The sequence below is a fragment of the Micrasema longulum genome, unplaced genomic scaffold (assembly GCF_059751315.1).
Source record: "Micrasema longulum isolate JH-2025_06_02 unplaced genomic scaffold, ASM5975131v1 h1tg002848l, whole genome shotgun sequence".
Lineage (NCBI taxonomy): Eukaryota > Metazoa > Arthropoda > Insecta > Trichoptera > Brachycentridae > Micrasema > Micrasema longulum.
In genome coordinates, this window is record NW_028279970.1 from 62,386 (window position 1) to 75,467 (window position 13,082).

General features: G+C 32.7%; 1 protein-coding gene across 1 annotated transcript; it reads right to left on the bottom strand.

Annotated features, from left to right (window-relative positions):
- Positions 1-646: 646 nt before the first annotated feature.
- Positions 647-11,535, bottom strand: LOC148271484 (nucleolar pre-ribosomal-associated protein 1). Its single transcript, XM_088241343.1, has 3 exons — positions 11,115-11,535; positions 2,278-7,042; positions 647-1,756 (listed from the first exon to the last, which is right to left on the bottom strand). Exons 1-3 carry the CDS (start codon positions 11,302-11,304, stop codon positions 709-711), a joined length of 6,003 nt encoding a protein of 2,000 aa, XP_088097469.1. The 5' UTR covers positions 11,305-11,535; the 3' UTR covers positions 647-708.
- Between the last annotated feature and the right edge of the window lie 1,547 nt (positions 11,536-13,082).

Below are 13,082 nucleotides of genomic sequence, written 5' to 3' on the forward strand. Positions count from 1 at the left end.
ATTCACCAGTACTTATCTATCTTCAATCCGTGCCTTGCGTCTGAGGATGATGACTACACCTGACTCCAGGCATGGCTCATCTGTGGACAGTCTCTCTCCATCTGAAACGGCCTTGTGCTCTTCTGTAGGCATTCGTCAGTGAAGATTCTGATAATTCAGTAATTAAGCCGCTCCATCTTGTCGGTTGACGTCCAGGCGACCTTGTCCCTTCGACACTTCCCAGGAGAATAGTTTTCTCCAAACTATCAGAGTTCCCCCAGGAAATATGTCCAAAGAACTGCAGGATTCTTTTCTCGCACATGGATGTAAGTCTTTCTCCTATGTCCAGTTCCTGGAGTATAAATACATTAGTACATCTGGCCGTCCACGGAACCCACAGCATTCACCGCCAACACCACATTTCGAAAGCTTCGATTTTTTTATTTTCAGATTATCTCAGTGTCTAACTTCTCTCACTCCACACCGCATCAATCTCTTTTTGGTGTTTATGTTTATACTGCAATTCTTCCAAATCTTCACCAGCCAATACCAACATGTCGCTGTATTATCTCTCCCAAGACAATTATTACCAGTATTAAATCAAAGGTTCTGTGTATCATCTAACAGTAGGGCAATGTAGGCAAATAAGTACTTATTCAATAAAATATTTTATATTTAAAGTATATTTATGAAAAATACAATTTTAATCAACACATTATGTCATTAATATTATGAAATCCAAACCATTATGATTTCATGCAAATACTTAGTAACTAAAAATTTATCCTCCGAATCATACATTGAAATATCTAGAACTAAATAAGAACTCAATAATTGATCTATTTTAGAAGATTCAATTACTGATGCTAAAATTAACGAAACTTTTTTAAGGTGTAACAAGGACTCACACTCTTTAAGAAGTGTTTGTATTTGATGCTTGCTAATATTGTTAAGAGAGCTTTTTGAAATCTTGCGTAAAACACTCAAATACATTTTGAAATCGGGTAGAGATGCCCCTGATAATTTTGGGAGCAATTCTATAAGCAAACATAACAAAGAGCTCTGAATATTTTCGCTAATTTTAAAACATTTGCCAATGACAGTGTCAATAACATTTTCTGCCTTACTAATTTCCATAATATTGGGTACTTTCGAAAGAGGTTCACATGCTAAACTCATCCAAAGACTCGATATGAGCTGTATCGCCATTGATATCAAACTTTTATTATCACAATGGATATTTTTAATCGAGCAATTTAACCATGCAAATAATCCATACCCATCACACAGTATTTTGGCCGCTTTAGGAATACAAATTGTTGAGTTAAGTATTTCTAGAATTAATAATTTCTGCTTGATATCAGACAAATTACTAGAGTAGAAATCAAGAACGATTTTATAAATTACACTTTTCAGCAAAACTTTAACATCTGCAAAGGTTTTAGTACCGTCTCTCAAAATCTTGAGCATCCATGTTCTTCTATCAATATATTGAATATCTGTATTATGAAAGAGTTCTAAAAAATCTGGAACAACTGAAAAATTTATGGATTGTTTAGAAATAATAAAATTATTAATGGGTTTAAACATAGGATCCAAAGGGTGCGTCATAATCATAGCTGCTCTAGCTAGATAAATGGCTCCTACAGCGGGTAACCTCGGTACGCTCATTCCATATATTGTCTGTTCATTTTCAGAAGCGGGTAAAGTAGAATCTAAGCTGTTTCTTACTGTGTCTATAAATTGAGACCACAATACTTTGTCATTTCTATAAAACCTGCAATGAAATTAAAACTAAATTAGTTTATTACTCCTATAAAAACACAAAACAAAATTTATGAGAAGGCTTAAGTAAAGAAGATCCTAAATTTATAGGCTCCAAAATTATTTCTGTCAAAGTTGTAAAACTTTACACGGTATTAACGGATATGTTTTTTTTTTGCTATAACAAATATTGTTCCTAAACAATTAACTTTTAAACTGAGCTACAGCTTATACCCGTATGCAGAGACAAAACTTAAGGTGAGGAAAGTACATTCTAATTTCAAATGCAGAAAATAACCCGAAGGTGAAGACAATAGAATGTACTTTCCTCACCTTAAGGTTTGTCTCTGCATACGGGTATTAGTCTCTTATATAAAGTTTACATAAAATGCAGTCATTTAAAATAAATTTGATTATGATACAAAAACATACAGTATTTTAATAAAATAAAAGAAAAATCAAATATACTTTATTTTATCATATAAAAAAATAAATTAGACAAAGAAAATGTGATATCATTGTCAAGTGACTTACATTTCAGATTCCAAAAGTGCATAAAATCTTTGCAGTATATTCAAAGCAACAGCCCGCATCATTGGACAATTAGATGAGAGAGCCATAAAAGGAATAGCGAGTACTCCATAGCGGACTATCCTATGGCAAGAAACCGCTGATCCAGGTGTAACAACAAAATTCAGCAATGGCATCAAAAAAGCTGGATCATAAATTTCTGTATCATTTACACCACATTGCAATGAATTTTCGGGTTTCATTAGGTCAGTTAGAGCAAGTTTGTAATGTTTAGATTTGACTTCACACGAAAAATTGCAATTTTTTTTACTATCCAGAACTTTTCCAAGTTTCTTTTTTAAGCTATCTTCAATAATATCACGAGTTGCACAATTCAATCCATTCTTAGATATGCTGAACAAGAAATCTGTTCCGTTTAACAAATCTTCTTCCACATCAAGTCTTACATGGGTAGGATAGTATCTTACAGTTCTCTCTATCATTTCTCTATCCAATAAATTTAAAATGTGATTGGCGGTAGGGTTACTCCATAAAGATGATTTTGTCCGTTTACTTCTGACAGCGTAATGATTAGCGGCAATATCTCCCCATAAATATGGCTGGTATTCAGTCATAGCTTGTCCATTTCTTTCATAAAACTTTAGTAAAGCCAAGATATATCTATCACATAAATTTAAGGATCCATGATATGCACTTAGATACACAGTGGTATGCGCTGGTTTTAATATGTCTTTATTTTTTGAAACCATAGTGAAGAGCAGTTTAACCAATTGAGTTTTAACATTCAAGTGACGATTACTTAACATTATGTTAAGAAATTCCGAATGAGAAGATGTCATTTCAAATAAATTTAAAATATCTTTATCGTCATTTGGATATATTAAATTGATTAAAGATGAAAGTATACTAAATAAAGCAGTTTCATCTACTTCTACTTCATTTTTATCTACCAATTCCTTGGATTCTATCTGAAGATAGTATTTTAAAATTGATTTGAAAAAATTTTGCCATATAGCATTTTCTTTGACAACACAAAATAAATCTGGACCGCCATTTGTTTTATAAACTAGAAGGAACTTTTTGAGACAGTTATAAATCCTTTTGAGTTTTTCAAATTCCGGTATTTCCTTTTTTAATTCGATAATAGCTAAATGGAGAATAGACAAAAGATAGTTATTTGAAATAATATTAGCCTCACAGTCACTTTGTGCTTTAGAAAATATTGCCTCCAGAATATTTATATGAAAAATTTCAACCGAATCAAATTTATGCACTTTCTTTAAAAAAATCCCACATTCTACTTTGTCCATACAAGCATTTATTAATTTTACAATAAGATCTGAATTATCAATATAAATTTGAGATGCTTTGTGTGGCTTTTCAAGCACTTTCTGTATGTTCGACTTGTAATTATTATAAATAGCTAGTATTATATCGTGATTACACTCAAACTTATGATGACCAAATGCAGCACTAGTCAATGGAAGCACTAACTCTCTTTTCTCTAAAATATCACTCTTAATAACATTTTTACAGAATCTGGGAAGAAAATTAGCATTTAATTTCAGTAACAAACTAATAATTTTAGAAGTGAACTTACTAACATGTTTGACTGAAAAAATAGCTTCAAAAGTAGCGCCTGGAATTGAAAAAACTATTTCAGGATTGGATATCAGGTAATTATATAAAGCCTCCTCAAAATCGGTAATATTTATTACTACGTCGAGCTGTAGTATTATCTTAGAATAAAGCGAAGCTATTCCTTGAATAATTTCTTGGTGAAAAGGTGTTTCATTTTTAATAAACTGATTGATAATGTGACATAATACATAAACCCATGATGAAGCTTGATTTTCATCAGATACCATATATTTGACATCCAATTTCAGTAATTCCATCATAATTAGTGTAGCATCACTCAAATCAAGATTGATTGTTGATAGAATTTCATTTACATATTGAATATTTGGACCCCTTTCACTTTTTGAGGTTTTTTTAAGATACGTCATCAATGCCAAAAATATTTTATGTTTATATGGTCTTAGTAAGGAATTGACCATTGAAACTTCTAGGTTATGCTCAGTGCAAAATTTGACAAAGTTAAGTACAAATTCAGACAAATATTTATCTGAAAGGTTTTTGGATTTTTTTAATGGAGAAAATTTTTTAAGCACAATTTTATGTGACAAGCAGTTTCCAATCATAAGTTTTAACACTTTGGAAGAGCGAGTTTTATTATCCTTGCATTTTAGTAGAACATAATTTAAAAATTTATTCGCATTCAACATCTTGCATTCACTAAAGATATCTAAGCTACTTTGACGCGTTACAGTAAATAATATCATGTTAAACCAAGAGAATATTTCTGACTCATTTTCGGTTAAGCAATGTGCATTGTGATTATCAGCATGGGAAAAATATAGAGAGATTTGGTTTTGTTCTTTTTGGGCAAAAACTTCATCAAGATCAATTGGACTTTCAGACAATAAAGCTTTACTTAATTTATGCAGCACAGAAAGCTTGTCAATAAATGGTAGATCCAAACTGATAGGTTTAGATTTCCAACTTAGGATATACTTTTTAACAGGTAAATCTATCGGGTATGTTTCTGAAATTTGATAAATATATTCAGCGGTATCTTGATAGTGTAAAAGATTTATAATAAAAAGATTAGTAAGTAAATTGAAACCATCAGTTTTGTTTGATTTTAAGTGCTCTAATAAACCAATTACAAAGTGCGTAAGAAACGTTTTCTCAAAAACAATATTCTTTTCTAAAGTGTGACCTTTATAGTATTGCAAATTTGAAATGAATATATCAAAGTGTTTTATTAAACCTTCCGTATTCTCTTCTTCATTATTAAATATAAGACTGGACACATACTTGTCTGAAAACTGATAAACATTTTCAACTACACTGACAACATTTTTTGCTATTGAATGCCCCAACTTAGATCCAACATAGTGCACCACTGATAAAAGTAAATCTATCTCAGACTTACTTTTCTCAAATATTCCTGTAGTTTCGAGAATGTTATATAAAACGACTCTAGATATTTTGGAAACATATAAATCAGAAGAAATGAATACTTCAAACATAGACTGGAGAATTTCTTTAAACAGAGGCTTATCTGGGGCAAAGGCAAATTTATCAGCACAAAGCAAAAACATAGTAATTTTCAATTTAAGTTCCCCTTTGTCAACTTCACAAATAGATTCCATTTTATCAAATAGCCTTTTAGAGTCCAACATAGCAGATATTGGATCCAGGGAATTGGGTAAAACTTTATTGTACAACAATAACAGATCCAGTACATTGATTAATAATCTACTCTGATTAGGTAGTGGAATTGTAAAAGTGTTCTTAGTTGCATCTGAATCTATTTCCGGTTGTAAAGTGTTATCTAACATGGAATGTAGCACAGTTACCAAAACATCAGTTGAAGGAAAATGTTTCGGAATGAATTCCTCGAGTTTACTTTTTAGAACAGAACAGACATTGCTCTTTTCATTTTCTAATAATAACAAATAAGAGTTTACAGAAGAGAGCATGACGTGAAGAAGGAGAATAATTTGGTTTTTCACTTCATCTTCACATGTAATCAAAACTTTAGACGATACTTTTAGGATCGGTATGGGTAGATATACATTGCAGACAAAATTTGTTATTTGCACCGCATTCATGTCTCCACTTCTGCTTATAATATTCTCAGGTGTCATTGCTTTCAATAAGTTCATAAAAAATATTGTAGTTTTATACCAAAGTTCTGAATTTCTTGGTTCGTAAGATTGTTCTACCAGACGAATAACTGGCCTGTACAAATCTGGACATTTAGAGACCATATCAATAATCAGTAGACCGGCTTCCTTATTATTCCAGGGAGCTTCGAGGGATTCGAGGGCTTTCCACAAATATTGGCTGGTGGGAACATCACTTGTGCCCAGGCTCTTATCAGTAAAATAAATACCGTGCTTGTGAGAAGTACATAAAACTAACAAAATATTGAAAACAGCTTCTTCAACTTCTTTCTTGGCATTAGATTTTTCATCCTCTGACTTTTGAGTGCTGTCGTTCCAATTGAAAATATTGAATAAAGATAATATAATATTCTGATTGAATGTTTTGATTTTAATAGTTTTTGATATATTTATGTTATGTATAATGTTCTTGCTAAATGTATTCAAAACAGTAAGAACAGTTTCAGAATTATCTTTTACCAGGCCAGGAAACATCAATGTGAGAAGTCCGTATTTGTCTAAGGCGGACTTAATGAGTGATGTGTTTCCTTCAGATAAAAATGCCAAAACAAAGTTAATAAAAGTACTCCTGACATCATCTTTATCTTTTCCGTGTACATTTTTCACCAAATGAATCAATGTTTTAGGTTGTAGAGACAGCTGATTTAATACAGTAAATCCTAATTCAGGGCTGAAGGTAACTATACTCGCAAGTAATTTCAGTGTAATCCTTTGTTGCTTGGAATTTGATTTTTCACTGAGCATAAAGCCTATAGTTGAGACATACGAGTTAAGGAAAAATCGACAAGTTTCTTCTGCAGCTTGAAACAAATGGGGATTAGCTGATTGGATTTTCAAAAGTAATAAATGGAGTATGTTAAATATAGGAGTAATAACAGCGGGATTTTTCTTGTTCTGGTCATCTAGTAACTTCAAAATTTCATTAGCATTACCACCATTTTCCAAATACAGAGCCATATAATCAGACTCACTGGTAGGTCGAGTACAAACATCAATGAACTGTGTCAAACCTGAAAGAGAAAAAGGTTGTATTGAGCAAGGGATACGATCAATTAAATTCCAATAATTTGGGAAGGATGTAAAAGACAATTACTTAAAAATGCTTTGGTCAAACAGTATATGACCTCACACGCACTACTGCAACCAAACATAGACCAATCTCTCGTGACAATGTTATATACTTTTATTTCATACATCAAAATTAAAATTTTATATTACTCTAGAGGATAAATAATAACTTTGTGTACGTCAATGTGCTTGTTGATCTTCACAAAGTCTAATAAGGCAGGACAGCTTGGTCTGGTCACAATAGTGCGCATTACACCTTAGTTTCTGTAGGTTAGTTATGCCTATGCTAGTGTAACTCGTACAGAAATTGTATTTATTTATTTACTCTTCTTACTTTTTCTACATCCACTCCTAAGTAAAGCATGAGACCCTATTGCTAGCCAGCACTCTAGCCTCCTCACACATGAATCCCGCATACCATAATTCCGTCAAATGAAGCCAAAAGATTGTTACCAACGATCTTACAGGATAGCAGGAGTCCGTAGGTGTGAAAAAGAGGCAACAAAAAAGGAATTTCTAAACATAACTATGTATATGGAAGAGTTGAGGAACTGTGAATGTATAAACATGGGCAGAATGATAAATGTCACACAGAGTGTAAAGTGGCCACTTAAACCAGCCAATGACAGGTCATAAGTCCTGTAAATGCCTAGACTTCCATATTCCCTTCTCAAAAATGTTTATCCTCTCTTTTGCAACAAATTTAGATCGGAATAACTCCCTAGGGAGGGAATCCAGCCTGTCTGCAAACATTATTGACAAATATTGACAAATAATGGGCCTAAAAGTTTGTGATATAGATATTATCTAAAATATTTTAAATCTCAAGGGTCTTATTTTCAATAAAGGAATATTCTATTTGATAATTTTTCAGTTTTTTTAAAAATATTTAATATCTGTAAAAAATTATAGCTCCTTGTATTTCCAAAAAACAAACTGACTAATACCCGTATGCAGAGACAAACCTTAAGGTGAGGAAGGTACATTCTATTGTCTTCACCTTCGGGTTATTCTCTGCATTTGAAATTAGAATGTACTTTCCTCACCTTAAGTCTTGTCTCTGCATACGGGTATTAATCTAATAAAACTATTGAAAATAGGAAAAAAACAATATTACCCATTTTAACACTAGCGCCGCAGTCAAACTTCTTTCAAAATGTGTTTTACTGTACCAGCCAAATAATCACAACATAAATCATCTTTTATACATCATAAACAGGTGTATTACTAGAATAATTTCAAACAAAGCGTTTTTCTACAAGGTTTATCAGTAATTTTTTTTACATATACGAGAGCGAATTGATAATGAAGCTACCTAGCGCTAGATGGCAGCAAAAACACAAAAAAGATTTATTTTTTCCAAATTGCAATCTGTCAAACGGCAGCTGTTAAAATGTCACCCAAATTCATCGATTAGTTTATTTGTTGTAGTCGTTTGAAGTAAACAACTTTTGTGTTTCTTGAAAAATGGAAAAAAGCTAATTTTGTGCATTGATTAAACAATATTGTTTGAAAGGGAAAACGGCGAAAGACACAAAAGAAAAGCTGGGTTAACGTTAGGGTAAGTCCGCTCCGTCAGATTACATGGTAAAATGTTGGATTGCTGAATTTAAACGCGGCCGAACAAGCACTGCAACAATACCATCAACGGAAAGCCAAAAGAGGTGGTTACTGAAGAAAATATCAAGAAAATCCTCAATATAGTTATGAATGATTGCCGAGTGAAGTTGCGTGAGATTGTTGAAATGGTGAAAATCTCATATGAACGTGTGTTCAACATTTTGCATGAACATTTTCATATGAAAAAGCTATCGGCAAGATGGGTGCCGCGATTGCTAAGTGTCGAACAAAAACGAGTTCGAGAGACCACTTCACAGCAGTGTTTGGACATGACAAAGCGTAACCCTGTTGATTTTTGGCGCCGATTAATAACTGTTGATGAAACGTGGGTGCACCACTATACACCTGAAACCAAAAATCAATCGAAACAATGGGTGGAAGCTGGTGGAAGTGCTTCGAAGAAGGCAAAGGCAGTGAAATCGCTAGCAAGGTTATGGCCACTGTATTTTGGAATGCACTCGGAATATTGCTCATCGATTATCTTGAAAAAGGATCCACAATCACTGGAAAGTATTATCGTGCATTATTGGATCAATTGAATGATGCAATCAAGGAAAAATAAAAAAGTGCTCTTTCTTCAAGACAACGCACCGGCTCACACAGCATTAGATACGATACTAAAATTACGTGAAATACACTTCGAATTGGTTAACCATCCACCTTATAGTCCAGATTTAGCTCCTAGTGACTTTTTCCTGTTTCAAAACTTTAAAAAATGGCTCGCAGGAAAAAGATTCAGCTCAAACGAAGAAGTGATTACTGAAACTAACGCGTATTTTGAGAGGTTCCCAAAATTGTATTATTCAGATGGTATAAAAAAGTTGGAATATTGTCTTACTAAGTGTGTCGAAGTAAAAGGAGACTATGTTGAGAAATAAATGGTTTTTGAAAAAAAAAAAGTCTTTTTCCTACTTAAGTAGCTTCATTTTCAATCCACCCTCATAATTAATGTAATGGATAGAAAAAACAACAAATTGTAAAATCGAAAGCTAAGAATATTAATGGAAAAGATGTAACATAAGGGACTGCATATCTACCATATTTACGGAATGTTACTGACAGAAGCCAAAGTACTTAAAAAAATAAAATATTTTAACAACATTTGGGATTGTGGGTAAAGTAATGGCCCATTTTATTATACCTGAAAGACAAGAACCCTCTGTACACTGAAGCAGTTTATAAACTGAACTGCCAACGATGTGAAATAGTGTATATCAGACAAACACGGCGTACATCAAGGAAAATTGACAAACCCAAATGAGCGTGTGGGTTGGGCACTATGAAAAATGAGCTATAGCGGAACATTTCTTAGAAACGGGTCAACTTTTCGCCTTTGAATCAGAGATTCTGCATAAACGAACCTATCGGATCTCTGTATTACGGAAAATACATGTCTAAGAAAGTTTACTCTTAGTCAGCATTTGATTCAGGCAGAGGAAAACTTGTCAAAATCACTAGGTTTGGAGATCATGCTTTTGTCGTTGCCGGCCCCTCTGCCTGGAACCAATTACCTTCACACTTACAAATCATCTACAGTCCCAGTCAGTTCAAATCTCAACTGAAATCTAACTTCTTATGTTTATCATACCATCAATTTTAAAATCAGAAAAATTAATATGTAATGTTAGCTTAGTTAGAATGTAAGCTTACGTATACAATTTTAAAGTGCCCTTGAGATGATTTTTCACAAAAATGGCGGTAAATAAATCAGCCAAATATGATTATTAATAACCCAGAAACCAGTGAACAAATAATAAAAGAGGCAATTGAAATACACAGACACCCAAATACATCAACAAGGACGACAGGCTTAAATTAAATTCAACATAGTTTCCGGCACCACACAAAACAAAAATGACACTAAATGTACCTACTGCTGATTGCGACATGGTTCAAATTACTAGTACATGAACACATATTTGTTTTCTAAACAACAAATAGTTTACCCTGAAGGTGGCTCCTGCAACGGTAGCCGAAACGTCGGAACGATTCCAACCAACACGGGATCACCCAAAAAAGACGATACATATTGATAATGTGACCATGAAAATTTTCACACCTATTTAAAATCAGATGAATATGAATGCTAGTATGAATATTCTGTTTTAAAAAATATGCGAGAAGAAGTAAACTCCTTTCTCCAACCACACCAGTACTAAATATCCAGTCCAAAATACTTAAAATATGTATATACTTATATATATATTGCAACAAATAAGTATATATTTACGTAATAATAAATTATAATAGCCGTTTTTTAGCAACAAAATAACAGCAAAAAAGCTTGAAGCATGGTATACTCATTTAAATTATTATGGACATTATTATTTTGTAAAAATGTATTAAATTGCGTACTATCTGAAAGAAACTCATATTATAAAATTATTTACTTACTGACTAATTGAGCTGGTTTCATATTTAACTGTTTGCGAAAATATTTTATATCAAATTCAGTGGTCTTTTGTGGCTTATTTTTTGTATCATCAGTGACATCTTCTGGTACACTTTTTTTAGGAACTTTCGATTTCGGCTTTTTGCCTCCGTCTTCAAAAGAACGTTTCCTTTTATTTTTCATGATTCCCATTTTATGGAACCCGAATTACTTGTATAATTGAATCCACGTTCCTGAGAAAGTATTATTTTGCTACAGTTGTGTAAAAATAAGACCCGGAATAGTTATTTGAATAGCGGACACGGGGAAAATAAGAACTGAACACAATTGTTTAATTAAGTATAATACAATAGAACTTCAACAATAGGTCTAAACATGGATGAACATAAACATAACCTCCATAACCTCAATTCAATATGTCATAAACAAAGTCAAAAGGCACATGGGTAAAAATATTAGTGTTGCTATAACATTTAAGTTCCTACTTGAAAAAAAAACTGATTTCGTAAGGCAGGGGCTTAAAGTGACATTCACATAAATTTATTTTAAATTACTCCTGATTTTCACCAATACCCACTAGATTTTTGTAACAAAATAAATATTTTTAACTGATTAATACGTTTAAACAGTGAGGCCTAATTAAAGTAGTAAATTAGTATTTTGTACCTAGGCTTGAAAAAAGTCAGAATATTTTATTTTTTTATTTCACCAAACCAGAACCTCCGTTAGTGAAACAAGCTTCATAGCTATGAAGAGGCTTCGTACAATCATGATTATTACTATTTCCCTCATACTTTTAAATATTCTGATAATTATAAATTCTTATTGATTTTTTATCTCGTTAGCGAAAATAATAAGGTTTTTCCATAAAATATATTTCGTTGTCATTCACAATTTTTAAATGGTAAAAGTATAATGTTGCACGAATAATATAATTAAATTTAACTTTTCTCAAAATAAACACATTTTCAATTATGAAGAGAGGTGAATTATTTGAAAGTTCACGTGATTGAAGTAATCGGGCAATACTAACAAAATGTCGACCTTGCATTATTTAAAAATGTGACAGACGGTAAAACAGTCAATTTTTTTAATTATGTTATTTGTTAATTTGCTACTTAAACATGAAATGTGATACCACCCAATTCTTTTTTATGCCCAGCAGTATTTTTACACTTAAAAATGAATCAACACGTGGTAATTGAATTTAAATCGGCAGTTGCGTACTATGTGACGTCTACAAAGTAACTAATGGCCAAAACGCAAAACTACTCATTTATGGGTAGTTTCGTCGGCTTCAGTTTGATGTGCGTACTCGGTTTCTGGACTATTATATTTATATTCCAATATTTTATAATTATATACTATTACAATTGTATGCTGCATGCTTTATTATTTGATATTTAGTAGATGGTGTTAATATGTACAAAGATATAAAAACTATTGCAAACGGAACTGTTTTCACTTGGTTACTCAAATAAACCCAAATTGTTTGTTCAAACCTTGTTATTTTAAGGGGTCGATACCTTGCACTGTACATAAAAAATCCGTATAAATGTTATGTTATCATCATCAGTGTGATACTCTGCTATTTTGCGGCTGATGAAAAAACGCCATCAATTATGAGACTTCGAACACAATACCTGGGGCGTTGCGTGTGGACACATTTTAAATTCAATTTTCGTGCTACCTGTCTGTCGTTCACCTAGCAACGGCAAATAATTCTAAGAATTTAACCCAACTCGGCTGCCGGCTTACAATAACAATGCAAGCTCGGCCGACGAAGCTAATTCCGCTACCTGGATCACCCCTAAATGCAGTACCTGTGTCACTTTTGACATATTCAAATCCCGAACAATCATTTTGAAGTTTCCCTTGCAACGTAAACAGCAGTAAACAGACTCTGATTTTAGAACTACGAGTCCCATCTGGCGGTAGAAATTGTAAGCCATGGCAGTGCTCTACAGCAT

Excerpts from the sequence above, each read along its gene's own strand:
- LOC148271484 (XM_088241343.1), bottom strand. The coding sequence starts at position 11,304 with ATGGGAATCATGAAAAATAAAAGGAAACGTTCTTTTGAAGACGGAGGC. Across the intron at positions 7,043-11,114 it reads GAAACCAGCTCAATTAGTCA|GTTTGACACAGTTCATTGAT; the intron begins GTAAGTAAATAA and ends TTTCTCTTTCAG. Across the intron at positions 1,757-2,277 it reads GCACTTTTGGAATCTGAAAT|GTTTTATAGAAATGACAAAG; the intron begins GTAAGTCACTTG and ends ATTTCATTGCAG.